The sequence below is a fragment of the Bos indicus x Bos taurus genome, chromosome 26 (assembly GCF_003369695.1).
Source record: "Bos indicus x Bos taurus breed Angus x Brahman F1 hybrid chromosome 26, Bos_hybrid_MaternalHap_v2.0, whole genome shotgun sequence".
NCBI lineage: Eukaryota > Metazoa > Chordata > Mammalia > Artiodactyla > Bovidae > Bos > Bos indicus x Bos taurus.
This window is the reverse complement of record NC_040101.1, coordinates 9,166,076-9,178,786: the sequence shown is the minus strand read 5'-3', so window position 1 is coordinate 9,178,786 and position 12,711 is coordinate 9,166,076. Positions and strand designations below refer to the sequence as shown.

At 43.4% G+C, this 12,711-nt stretch overlaps 1 protein-coding gene across 2 annotated transcripts in view; it reads left to right on the top strand.

Moving 5' to 3' along the window:
• The window catches only part of ACADSB (acyl-CoA dehydrogenase short/branched chain), a 52,343-nt gene that overhangs the window by 23,034 nt on the left and 16,598 nt on the right, over window positions 1–12,711 (top strand). For both annotated transcript variants that reach the window (XM_027528521.1, XM_027528522.1), the window contains exons 2-3: window positions 10,690–10,849; window positions 11,063–11,163. In XM_027528521.1, the coding sequence (XP_027384322.1) occupies window positions 10,831–10,849; window positions 11,063–11,163 (120 nt within the window). In that variant the 5' untranslated portion in view covers window positions 10,690–10,830. The remainder of the gene's footprint in view (window positions 1–10,689; window positions 10,850–11,062; window positions 11,164–12,711) is intronic.

The window sequence follows — 12,711 nt, the reverse complement described above, 5'->3', positions numbered from 1 at the left end:
AATTTGATTAAACTTTACAGGTATGTAGCATGACAACAAGGAACTATCTGGGCAGTGGGTCTTAGAGCTCAGTTAAAAGAATAGAATCAGGCACTGTACCTGCCTCCTGAGAAATCTGTATTCAGGTCAAAAAGCAACAGTTAGAACCGGACATGGGACAATGGACTGGTTCTGAATTGGGAAAGGAGCACATCAAGGCTGTATATTGTCACCCTGCTTATTTAATTTATATGCAGAGTACATCATTCGAAATGCCGGGCTGGATGAAGCACAGGCTGAATCAAGATTGCCAGGAGAAATATAACCTCTGATACACAGATAATATCACCCTTATAGCAGAAAGCAAAGAGGAACTAAAGAGCCTCTTTATGAAAATGAAAGAGGAGAGTGAAATAGTTGGTTTAAAACTCAACACTCAAAAAACTAAGATCATGGCATCTGGTCCCATCACTTCATGGGAAATAGATGGGGAAACAATGGAAACAGTCAGAGACTATTTTCTTGGACTCCAAAATCACTGCAGATGGTGACTGCAGCCATGAAATTAAAAGACACTTGCTCCTTGGAAGAAAAGCTATGACCAGCCTAGGCAGCATATTAAAAAGGTCCATCTAGTCAAAGCTATGGTTTTTCCAGTAGTCATGTATGGATGTCAGAGTTGGACTATAAAGAAAGCTGAATGCCGAAGAATTGATGCTTTTGAACTGTGGTGTTGGAGAAGACTCTTGAGAGTCCCTTGGACTACAAGGAGATCCAACCAGTCCATCCTAAAGGAAATCAGTCCTGAATATTCATTGGAAGGACTGATGTTGAAGCTGAAACTCCAATACTTTGGCCACCAGATGCCAAGAACTGAGTCATTGGAAAAGACCCTGATGCTGGAAAACATTGAAGGCAGGAGGAGAAGGGGATGACAGAGGATGAGATGGCTGGATGGCATCACCGACTCAATGGACATGAATTTGAGCAAGCTCTGGGAGTTGGTGATGGATGGGTAAGCCTGGTGTGCTGCAATCCATGTGGTCCCAAAGAGTTGGACATGACTGAGCAACTGAACTCAAAAGAATCAGAATTGGATATCCAGTGAAACATCTCTTATCTAAAATTACCCTTGTTTTAATCAAATATAACCAAATTAAGGTTAAACTTGTTTGTAAACTGAATCTGGTTGATTGATCATAGTGGCTCCTTTAAATTGGCTGTGCTAGAACATTTGATAAGGAGTCTCAGGGCCAGGAAAACCATACCAAGGGCTTGTCATATATTTTTGCGCTGTGGATTTAGGTGAAGTCCTTGCTTTTTGAGATCCCCAAAATACTGTGAGATTTTTACACCTGTTAAGATGTGGTCTTCCAAATTTCCCTGATAAAGCTGCTGGGAACGTAAGCATTTTCAATCTCTGGAGGGATCAGGTGGAGAGGAAAAAATGTTTCAAGTCTGCTAACAAATGTATAATTTACCAAATTGCTGTCAGTCATAATTAGCTTAAGGGGAAAGGGTTTCCTCATATCTGGGAAAGTAAGATTAAAAGGTGATAATATTTTACAAAACCAAAAAGTTATAACCATATTCATCAGTGTATTCAAGTCAACTAGTTTCTTTTTAACATTTTATGAAATCAGTTTCCATTAGACTTTATATATCTTACCTAGTTCAACAGTATGATTTAAAAGTTACTAAAAACCTGAAATTGTCAAAAAATCCTTTCTTTGAATCTTCTCGAAGATTAAGCAGTTTTATGATGCACCATTTTAAGGGCAAGTCACTGCAGCTGGCAGCTCCAACACAGAGCCCAGCCCCACATTGGGTACGAAAATCTGTTACTGAATTCAGCTTTGGCACTTGCTACTCAAAGGCAAAAATCAAGAGGCAAATGTCAGAAAAAAGGGAAGATGCTGTAATCAGAAAACCTGGAAATATGGGGGAAAGGTGGGTTCATGTCCTGAGACCACCTCCAAAGATTCTGCTCAGCCCTGACAGTTTTTAAAGAGGGAGAAAAAGGGGGGAAGAATATCAGTGAATCCCTGAGGCAGAAGGTTGGATTCCTCCTCCTTCTCCATTGTATGCAGACTGGCTGATTCTCTTCAGATGTTATCTTGGGGTTGAAGAGCTAGTCTTTCATTCTTGGAAAAGAATCAGCAGGGTAGGCAAGGCAAGGTGTGCATTCTGGAGAGTAAGTCAGGAGTTGGGTTAAATTGTTCTGTGCTCTCATTTCTTTAAGCAGGTTCTCTGAAGGGAAGAAGACAGAAATGGGGAAACAGGAAAGGGGCCAAAGAGCTGCTTTCACAGGTCTGTAGTGTCAAAATCGAGTTGAATAGAAGGAGCCTCAGTAGGTGCTGGAAAGTTGCTTGTTGGTGTGGGGAAGCCTCTCAGATGTTGGAATTGGTCTCAGAATCATTACAAGCGAATCACACTACCACACTGAGATGAGGTGAAGAAAGAACTTTCAGAAACAGTCTTGACTGGGTTCAGTTCAGTTCAGTTCAGTCACTCAGTCCTGTCTGACTCTTTGCGACCCCATGAATTGCAGCACACCAGGCCACCCTGTCCATCACCAACTCCCAGAGTTTACCCAAACTCAGGTCCATCGAGTCAGTGATGCCATCCAGCCATCTCATCCTCTGTCGTCCCCTTCTCCTCCTGCCCCCAATCCCTCCCAGCATCAGAGTCTTTTCCAATGAGTCTACTCTTGCGTTGGCGAAAGTATTGGACTTTCAGCTTTAGCATCAGTCCTTCCAATGAACACCCAGGACTGATCATTAGAATGGACTGGTTGGGTCTCCTTGCAATCCAAGGGACTCTCAAGAGTCTTCTCCAATACCACAGTTCAAAAGCATCAATTCTTCGGAGCTCAGCTTTCTTCACAGTCCAAACTCTCACATCCATACCTGACCACAGGAAAAACCATAGCCTTGACTAGACGGACCTTTGTTGGCAAAGTAATGTCTCTGCTTTTGAATATGCTGTCTAGATTGGTCATAACTTTCCTTCCAAGGAGTAAGCGTCTTTTAATTTCATGGCTGCAGTCACCATCTGCAGTGATTTTGGAGCCCAAAAAAATAAAGTCTGACACTGTTTCCACTGTTTCCCCATCTATTTCCCATGAAGTGATGGGACCAGATGCCATGATCTTAGTTTTCTGAATATTGAACTTTAAGCCAACTTTTTCACTCTCCTCTTTCACTTTCATCAAGAGGCTTTTTAGTTCCTCTTCACTTTCTGCCATAAGGGTGGTGTCATCTGCATATCTGAGGTTATTGATATTTCTCCTGGCAATCTTGATTCCAGCTTATGCTTCTTCCAGCCCAGCGTTTCTCATGAGGTACTCTGCATATAAATTAAATAAGCAGGGTGACAATATACAGCCTTGATGTACTCCTTTTCCTATTTGGAACCAGTCTGTTGTTCCATGTCCAGTTCTACCTGTTGCTTCCTGACCTGCATATAAATGTCTCAAGCGGCAGGTCAGGTGGTCTGGTATGCCCATCTCTTTCAGAATTTTCCACAGTTTATTGTGATCCACACAGTCAAAGGCTTTGACTGGGTACATGGGGCTAAAGACAGAACTGGTCTCAAGCACTCTGATTAATTTGATTCTCATGGTGTAGTTTGTTCTGAATGATTTCAGGTATGTTTTATGTTTGAGTAAGCAAATTCATCCTAGATCATGAGCCCATAGTCAGGTTTCTCATTGTCAGAAGTTAAAACAAGAAAAACTGGTTGGAATGAACTCTTGTAAAGTCTGATGCTTAGTGGAATTAAAAAAAAAAAAAAAGATTTTTGCACATGTTCAGTGAGGAGAGTCAGGAGGGCACAGTGGAGGGGACCGGCTACTAGGCTGCAAGGTCTTGTTATACCCGATCGTGTCCTTGGAAAAGACCTCTCCTCTGTCTTCCTTTTTACCTTTCAGACGTGTGAAAGCTTCTTGACCGAAACACTTGAAGGATGTTTCCAACACCACTTTGTTAGCTAGAACGTAGCTGAGAAGGGCTGCGATTCACTCGATGAGTTAAACAAGTTTCGCCAGAACACTCGGCAGTTGGGCCTTCTTAAGCTTTTTTGTGCTGTTTGTGGAAGGTAGACAGCAATGTAGTTGGGTATATAAACCTTTTCTCAAAATGTTTTAAAATGCATAAAATATATAGGATCACAAAGGAAATCAGTTACCATAAAAGTGATACGTATACCTTATATTGGGAAAGAAGAATATGTGCTTCTTAAGTAAGACCTGACAGAAGTTTGGATAACAAGTATAGTTTTGAAGTGGTGATGAGCCCCCAACAATATTTCAACAGATGTAAAGGTATCTGTGATTTGGTGACAGTCACAGATGATAACGACTGTAACTTGTTGCCAACATTCATGATCAAAGAATGCTGATTTCTCTGATTAGCATTACCTGGCGTGCTGTGATTCATGGGGTCGCAAAAAGTCAGACACGACTGAGCGGCTGAACTGAACTGAATCAAATATTAGCATAATCTCTAATATTCCAGTTAGAGGTTAGTGAAATAAAATATAGTTTTCCCCCCATCTGTGTTCATGGGCTTTGTTGTTCTGCCCATAGGAGCCTGCAGACCCCAGATTTGATCATTAGTACTTCTGAGTGCAGCAGAACTCTGGGCGGTTGAGTAGGAAACAGATCAGACTCAAGCTTCAAAAAGTATTTGGCAAGGCATAAATAACCATTATTCCATTCAGCTAGCAATTGCTGCTCTATACAAAAAAATGTGATGATATGGTGCAATGGGTTATAACCGTGGAAAATCATTTTGATGGAGTGGACACCAAATTGCAGAGGCTGAGGTCAACACTGAAGGGCAGGGGGCAGTTGAAAATCATCATGGAAACCTTGGGCTGAGCTGTTAAAGGCAAGGCAAGGAGACATCTCCTTTATTAAGAACTGCTGTATTAAAAGGAAATCTTTTTTTTTTTTTTTTCTGCCCAAAAGGAGAGGTGTTATCTTTCAATGCTTTAGTTTATAATGGATTCCATTCACTTAGCATATACAGCCACTATTTTATGATGAATATCTTCAGTAATCTCCTATACTTGTACACCACTTCTTAAAAGTACGTTTGCCCCTGTTATCTTGTGTCTAAAGTAACTGCTATGGGTTGGACGGTCATATACTTTATCAGTAGCAATATTGAGACTAAGGGGGTCACAATTGTGTCAGCGGGGAAAACTGGATGCAGTAAGACCCCCTGGCATCTTAAGTTTCTCAGTGCTGGGTTTTCTGCTGAAGATCAGCTTTGGTAGAAAGGTGATGTACAGTGAGTTCTGTAGTGGGTTTAGTGAAGCAAATCTCCCCTAGAAATAAGAAATGTGGGCAGTGTATTACCGCTTTTGACGTGCAATAGGCAGGATTCCGAGCATTTTGTGGAGAACGTAGCTTGGCCCATTCTTTGATTCCTTCAAATATAGATTGAGGGCCCCATCCGGCCACTGACCAGAAGGGCACCCACACTCACCTCCAGCTCCCCTTCTCCCACTCTTCTTCCCTCCTTGTGCCTGCTACTGCTGGTCACTCTGTCTCCTTCTGCTGCTTAGCAACACTCCCCTGCCCCACCCCCGGAGAAGTCGGACGGGGGGCCCCTTCATATTTGCATTTCTTACTTCACTCCTTCTGTCCTGTGTGTTCATTCTTGTCGTCTGTTTAAACAGGAAAAAAGTGGTGTCTTCCCCTACCTTTTATCTAGTCCCAAGTTTTCATGTCTCAGCTCTGTCTTTTAATGAGGAAAAAAGAGGTCCGTGCAACTTTGCCCTGAATTGTCTGTCTCCTAATTCTCAAAACAGAATCAGCTAGAAAAATTGAGATGGACACATTTTTTTTTCCCCTGACTGGCCAGTATTTCTTTTCCCCAGGAGAACCCAGAGCAGACCGCATGTACTCTTAGGCACAGAACTGCAAAGACTAACCCATATGTAGGCGAGATTAACAGTGATGTCAGACATGGTGACTCTTGTTTCTTTTTTCCTCTTTTTATCAATAAGTTTTTCAGTGAGAACTCAAAGCTATTAACAGAATATATTGCAATATATTACTACATATGCTTTTTTTTTTTCAGGCCAGGCTTTACTGGGACTCCTGCTGCAGGGTAGGGGTGTATGAGAACAAACCAACAGGTTCCCTTGCTTGCTCTGCCCCCCAAGGAAGGCTGCGCTTGTTCCTTATATGGGAAAGGGTAGGGACGTGTCCAGGGCTCAGGTAGGAGGGTGGCTTGCTTAGGTGGTCTGCCCACCCCTTAAGTGGTGTGTGCTGCGGCATGCTTTTGCTCCAGGCTCTTCAGACACGGCAGTTGGGATTTTTGGTCTCTTTGTATCTTTTGCCCAGAATCTGCCCTAACTGCTCATGCAGGCAGTTATTTTTCATCCCATTTAGTTTCTTTGTATTTTCTTGCTGGAGGAGAGGTTGTTCAGGTATAAGCTTTGCAGCAGTGCAGCAAAGGGTCCCAGATCCCAGACCTGTCTCATTCCCCACTGAGAGACTCTACATTGTTGTTCTTAAGATGCTGAAGGTCTCTTCTTCTGAAACTTCCTCCTGCTAGACAGGGACCGCAGACCCTAGAGGTATAGAAGTCCCTCGATGACTGTTCCAAGGACCTGTAGGGACCTGGGCCACTCTCCACTGGAATGGGCTGAGTTCCTTGAGCCATCATGAGCCTTACATCAAGCTGTTGGAGCCAAAAGGACACAAACTTAACCAAAAGGTTAAACAAGCAAGGGATGTAAAGGAGAGCAATAGCTATTGAAGGACCTAGAAAGAGAAGGAACCTGGTTAACTTTGGTCTTCCTTAATGTTGATAAGGGAGGCAGTATCATCTGGGCTTGTTCAGTTGACACCTCTCTGCCTGGACTTGTGCAGTTCAGTTCAGTTCAGTTGCTCAGTCGTGTCCGACTCTTTGTGACCCCATGGACTGCCAGGCCTCCCTGTCCTTCACCAATTCCTGGAGCTTACTCAGATTCCTGTCCATCAAGTTGATGATGCCATCCAAGCATCTCATCCCCTGTCATCCCCTTCTCCCACATTCAATCTTTCCCAGCATCAGGGTCTTTTCCAATGACTCAGTTCTTCACATCAGATGACCAAAGATTGGAATTGCAGCTTCAGCATCAGTCCTTCCAATGAATATTCAGGACTGATTTCCTTTAGGATGGACTGGCTTGATCTCCTTGTAGTCCAAGGGACTCTCGAGAGTCTTCTCCAACACCACAGTTCAAAAGCATCAGTTCTTCGGCATTTAGCTTTCTTTATAGTCCAACTCTGACATCCATACGTGACCACTGGAAAAACCATAGCTTTGACTAGACAGACCTTTGTTGGCAAAGTAATGTCTCTGCTTTTTAATATACTGTCTAGGCTGGTCATAGCTTTTCTTCCAAGGAGCAAGTGTCTTTTAATTTCATGGCTGCAATCACCATCTGCAGTGATTTTGGAGCCCAAGAAAATAAAGTTTCTGACTGTTTCCATTGTTTCCCCATCTATTTGCCATGAAGTGATGGCACCAGATGCCATGATATTAGTTTTCTGTATGTTGAGTTTTAAGCCAGCTTTTCACTCCCCTCTTTCACTTTCTGATATCAAGAGGCTCTTTAGTTCCTCTTTACTTTCTGCCATAAGGGTGGTGTCATCTGCATATCTGAGGTTATTGATATTTCTCCCGGCAATCTTGTTTCCAGCCTGTGCTTCATCCAGCCCGACATTTCGCATGATGTACTCTGCATAGAAGTTAAATAAGCAGGGTGACAGTATACAGCCTAGGCTTGTGTTTCCTTACTACTAACTTTTATCTGCTCTGGCACATTGATCCAAGTGCAGCAGGAAGTAGTTGCTCTGTCAGAAGAGTATCAAGAGTCAGACTGTTGTCAAGAACCATGTCAGGCAAGGGAACAAGAGTGTTTCCAAGTTCCCATAAGGCTTCAAATAGGACCCAACCCACTAAATCATTTTACTTAGCTGTCTGATGGTGCCTGTCTTTTGAACAGGTATCTCAGAGCTTCTGGCTTACAGGTATACTATTTTCTGTATATATTTCTGTATATATTTCATGACCTGCAGGGTTTCTGAGGGAAAAAGCTTGAGTCTGGACAAATGTACCCAACTAGATATCCCCTGCAGTTTGACAGCAATAGGAGTGGTTAAATGTACTCTATAGGAGCCCTTCCCTTTTGACAACAGGTGGTCTTGGAGAGACCCCTCTCTCCAGGTTTTAAGAAGAATTTGGTCCCCCGGGGTTTTTTTGTGTGTGAAAGTGCTACTCCTTCCTCTGTATTTTTAATGGGGGCTGGCTGTGCCTTGGGGCATAGTCAGATTGCCTAATTTGCTTTTTTTTTTTTCTCAACTTTACATTTGCTTTTTAATTTTGCAAAGCTTGACTTTGTTTCTTGCCTGTTCCATGAACTCTGTCTTGTCCTGACAGTGCCCTCAGCTTCTCAGAACTGGTGAATTCTGTCCCAATGTGCTCTCAGGCATTTGGCAGATCTTGAGTATATTCTGTTAATTTTTGTTGGCCGAAAGGAAAACACTAATTTTTTTTAACAGCTTCACTGAGGTATAATTTACATAGCAATATAATTCACGCTGTGTAATTATAGTGTGGTTGAATGGTATCTTCATATAATTTCTTCACATATGCAATTTACATTTATCCATTTATTTAACTTCCTATCTTTTAATACCCCTACACCTGACGTCCGATTCCCTGCATCCCAAACCACGGTTGTCTGTGCTCCTTCTCATCCTCTTTACCTCCATCTGCCTAGCATTTTCTGGGTTCTTCCCAGGTAGAGGTGATACTAGATATCCTATGTACTCTTTTTTTTCTTTTTTAACTGGAGGGTAATTACTTTATAATATTTTTTTGGCCTCTGCCATACATCAACATGAATCAGCCACAGGTATACATATGTCCCCTCCCTCCTGAACCCCTCTCCCACCTCCACCCATCCCACCCCTCTAGGTTGTCACAGAGCACTGGGTTGAGCTCCCTGTGTCACACGGCAAATTCCCACTTGCTATTTACTTTACTTACGGTAATGCATCTGTTTCCACGGTATTCTCTCAATTCGCCCCACCCTCTTAACACATGCCTACGGAATACTGAAAGACGGCACTGATGAGCCTGGTAGCTCAGAGGGTAAAGAGTCTGCCTGCAATGCGGGAGACCCAGGTTTGATCCCTGGGTCGGGAAGATACCCTGGAAAAAATGGCAACCCACTCCAGTACTCTTGCCTGGAAAATTCCATGGACGGAGGAGCCTGGTAGGCTACAGTCCATGGGGTCGAAAAGAGTTGGACACGACTGAGCGACTTCACTTCGTTTTCACTTCACTGATGAACCTACTTCCAGGACAGCAATGGAGATGCAGACATGAAAACAGACTTATAACAAGCACTTGAAATCAGATGGTGTCTCTCTCTCTTTTCTTTTCATTGAAATCGGATGGTCTCTCTCTGTTTCTGGTCAACAACAAATCCATTGTTGACCAGAAGTTGAAGAACTTGGGACCCTGTGACAGGGGGACACGCTACGGGCAGGAGGGGCTAGGCTTGCAGTTTCCCTGAGTTACAACCCTAACTGCTTCTCTTAGAGCACCACTGCTGTATTCTTAGGGATCCAAGGAGAGTTGGTCATTACCATTTGTTGAACTCCTACTATACAGTGGGTACCATGTTAGACCCTTGATGTGGATTGCTTCCACAAGGTTATTATCCTTATTTTCCAAAGGTTATTTCCTTATTTTTACAACGAAGAAAACTAAGACTGAGAGATTTTAACAGAGAGGTTAAAAACCACCTGCCCAAGATCCGCCTGCAATGCAGGAGACCCCAGTTCGATTCCTGGGTCAGGAAGATCTGCTGGAGAAGGGACAGGCTACCCATCCCAGTATCCTTAGGCTTCCCTTGTGGCTCAGCTGGTAAAGAATCTGCCTGCAATGCCGGAGACCTGAGTTCGGTCCCTGGGTTGGGAAGATCCCTTGGAGAAGGGAAAGGCAACCCACTCCAGTATTCTGTCCTGGAGAATTCCATGAACTGTATAGTCCATGGGGTCACAAAGAGTTGGACATGACTGAGTGACTTTCACTTTTCACTTCAAGATCACATAAGCAGCCAGACTGACACAAGTTCTTTTGGACTCTGGAGCCTGTTTTCTTAACCTGTATCTTCTGGTACTAATTAATGAGAAGCTGAAGGAAAAAAAAACACTGGCCACAGAAACCCAAAAAGCAGAGCTTCTTGCAGCCAGGCAGGGCAACTGGGACACTCAGCTCCCTCAGCTGTCCCCGGGCCCTCACACATCCCTGCCCCACGAGAGAATTCTCTTCACTGTAGTCAGTCAGTACTGTTAGAGTCCAGTTTTCCTAGCCAAGAAGTTACAGAAACATGTCCTTTGAAGAATGAGTTCCACCTGGAACGTTCTGTTTCCTCAAAGGGAAGAAGTAATTATGTGGGGAGACGTGTTCCTTTAGAACAGCTCCTTCCTGGATAACCCAGCTTGGGTTTTTGGTCACAGGATGGTGAATCTTAACACGCCAGGCCAATCTCTCTTATTTTGCTGAAAGAAGTTACAAAGGGTGGGTTTGTAAAAGTAACTCCCAAAGCAGCTGACGTTCCCTCCTCTCGACGTGCTTTTCTGCCCTCGCGCGCGTGCGTGTGTTCCCCACTCAATGGCGACTGTTCCCACAGCTACGAAGAAACTTCCCAAGCTGCCTGTCTTCCTGGAAAACTCCTCCTCATGCCCTAAATTCTTCTCAGTCAGAAGCTCAGCTCAAAGCGACAAGCAATGGACCACCTCTTGCCCCTCTGCAAACATTTACGGATGAGGAGATGATGATAAAGAGCGCAGGTGAGTGAACCCGGGTTCACCGCAGGTCTCCTCGGGTCACGTGGCCTTTGGTATTCGATCACACGGCCTGCGACAGGACTGGGGGAGGCGTTCTCCTGAGTTTGTGAATGGGATTTTTGTCATTAATTTTAAGTCCTCCTTTTTTCTTTTTTTAAAATTAATACATGCCAGATTTATAAGATAAAGACTTACTAGTATTTTTTTCCCCTACAGTTAAAAAATTTGCCCAGGAACAAGTTGCTCCTTTTGTTTCAAAAATGGATGAAGATTCAAAAATGGAAAAATCCGTAATACAAGGATTATTTCAACAAGGGGTATATAATTAATGATTATTTTAATTTCAAACTTTCATAAATACCTTCCAGTGTTAAAATGTATGCATACTTTTAAATTTAGGAATGGTAATGATGGCATGATTTCCTAGTCAGAATTATGTGACTTCTCTTTCAGATTGAGAGCCTAGTTAAAAAAATTTTTTTAATTGAATTAACTTTAAAATTAGAAATACCGGTGCTTTCTAAGTAAAATGTTAGAAGCAAGAGTGATTTCTTCAGACCAGTGGTATTCAACTGGGGGCTATTTTTGTTCCCCAGAGGACATCTGGCAACGTCTGAAGATGTGGTAGTCACAACTAGGTGTGCTGTGACGTCTAGTAAGATGCAGGCCGAACATTGCAGAGTGCACAGGATGGCCTGCTGAGACACAGAATTATCCAGCTCAGCAACGCCAAGGTTACGAAACCTTGCTTTAGTAAAGCTTCACACCAGAGCATCTACCCGAATCTCTGTGTATGTAGGAAACCTAAAGCAAGAGGTTCGCATCTGGCATCCATCAGAGTTAACCCGGGCAACCAATTTCCAACTTTTTAATTGGAAACTCATGGTGCTTTAATAGAAGCACAGTATATAAAATAGATAAAAATAGAAATGTTCTGACTGTGAGTATAGGGAGAGGTTATCAGCATGGGAGCCCCACGGAGAACATTTCAGAATCACCGGACTCTTCATCTCTTCCTTCTGTATGGGTGGGAAGATTTTTTTTTTTTTTTTTTTTTTTTAAATACTAAGACTATCCCTGATAGCTCAGCTGGTAAAGAATCTGCCTGCAGTGTGGGAGGCCTGGGTTCGATCCCTGGGTCGGGAAGATTCCCTGGAGGAAGGCATGGCAACCCACTCCAGTATTCTTGCCTGCAGAATCCCCGTAGAGCCTGCTGGGCTATATAGTCCATGGGGTCACCAAGAGTTGGACATGAGTGAGCGACTAAGCACACACATGCAAGGCTACCCAGGTGACGCTAGTGGTAAAGAACCTGCCCGCCAATGTAGTGGTAAAAGAGATGTAGGTTGGATCCCTGCATTGGGAAGATCCCCCGGAGGAGGGCATGGCAACCCACTCCAGTATCCTTGCCTGGAGAATCCCATGGACAGAGGAGCCTGGTGGGCTACTGTCCATGGGGTTGCACAGAGTCGGACACTTAGCAACTTAGCACACAAGGCTGTTCCAGAACTAATAGTCCCTATTAGTTCAGAGCCATTGGCTTAAATCTTAACCAGTTATCCTGTTTGAAAATTAACCTTTTCCAGTAATTGTTTTATTTCTTACTGTTCAAATAATACTAGTTTTTTTTTTTTTTTTTAATACCATATAGTAGTAGTTTTTCAGCTTTCTTTTAGCAGCGAAACTGTTGGGAAAATAGAATCTTATGTGAAGTCACAGTGGTTCAGAAAGCATCCATTTCTCAGCCAGGTCCATTTACAGAACCTCAAGGCTTCTCTGAGAGGTCTTGGGGTCCCACAGTTTGAGCTTCGCTCTCGTGAGGGGGTAGTTCTTGCAGGCAGGGTCATCTGCAGCGACAGGTTGCC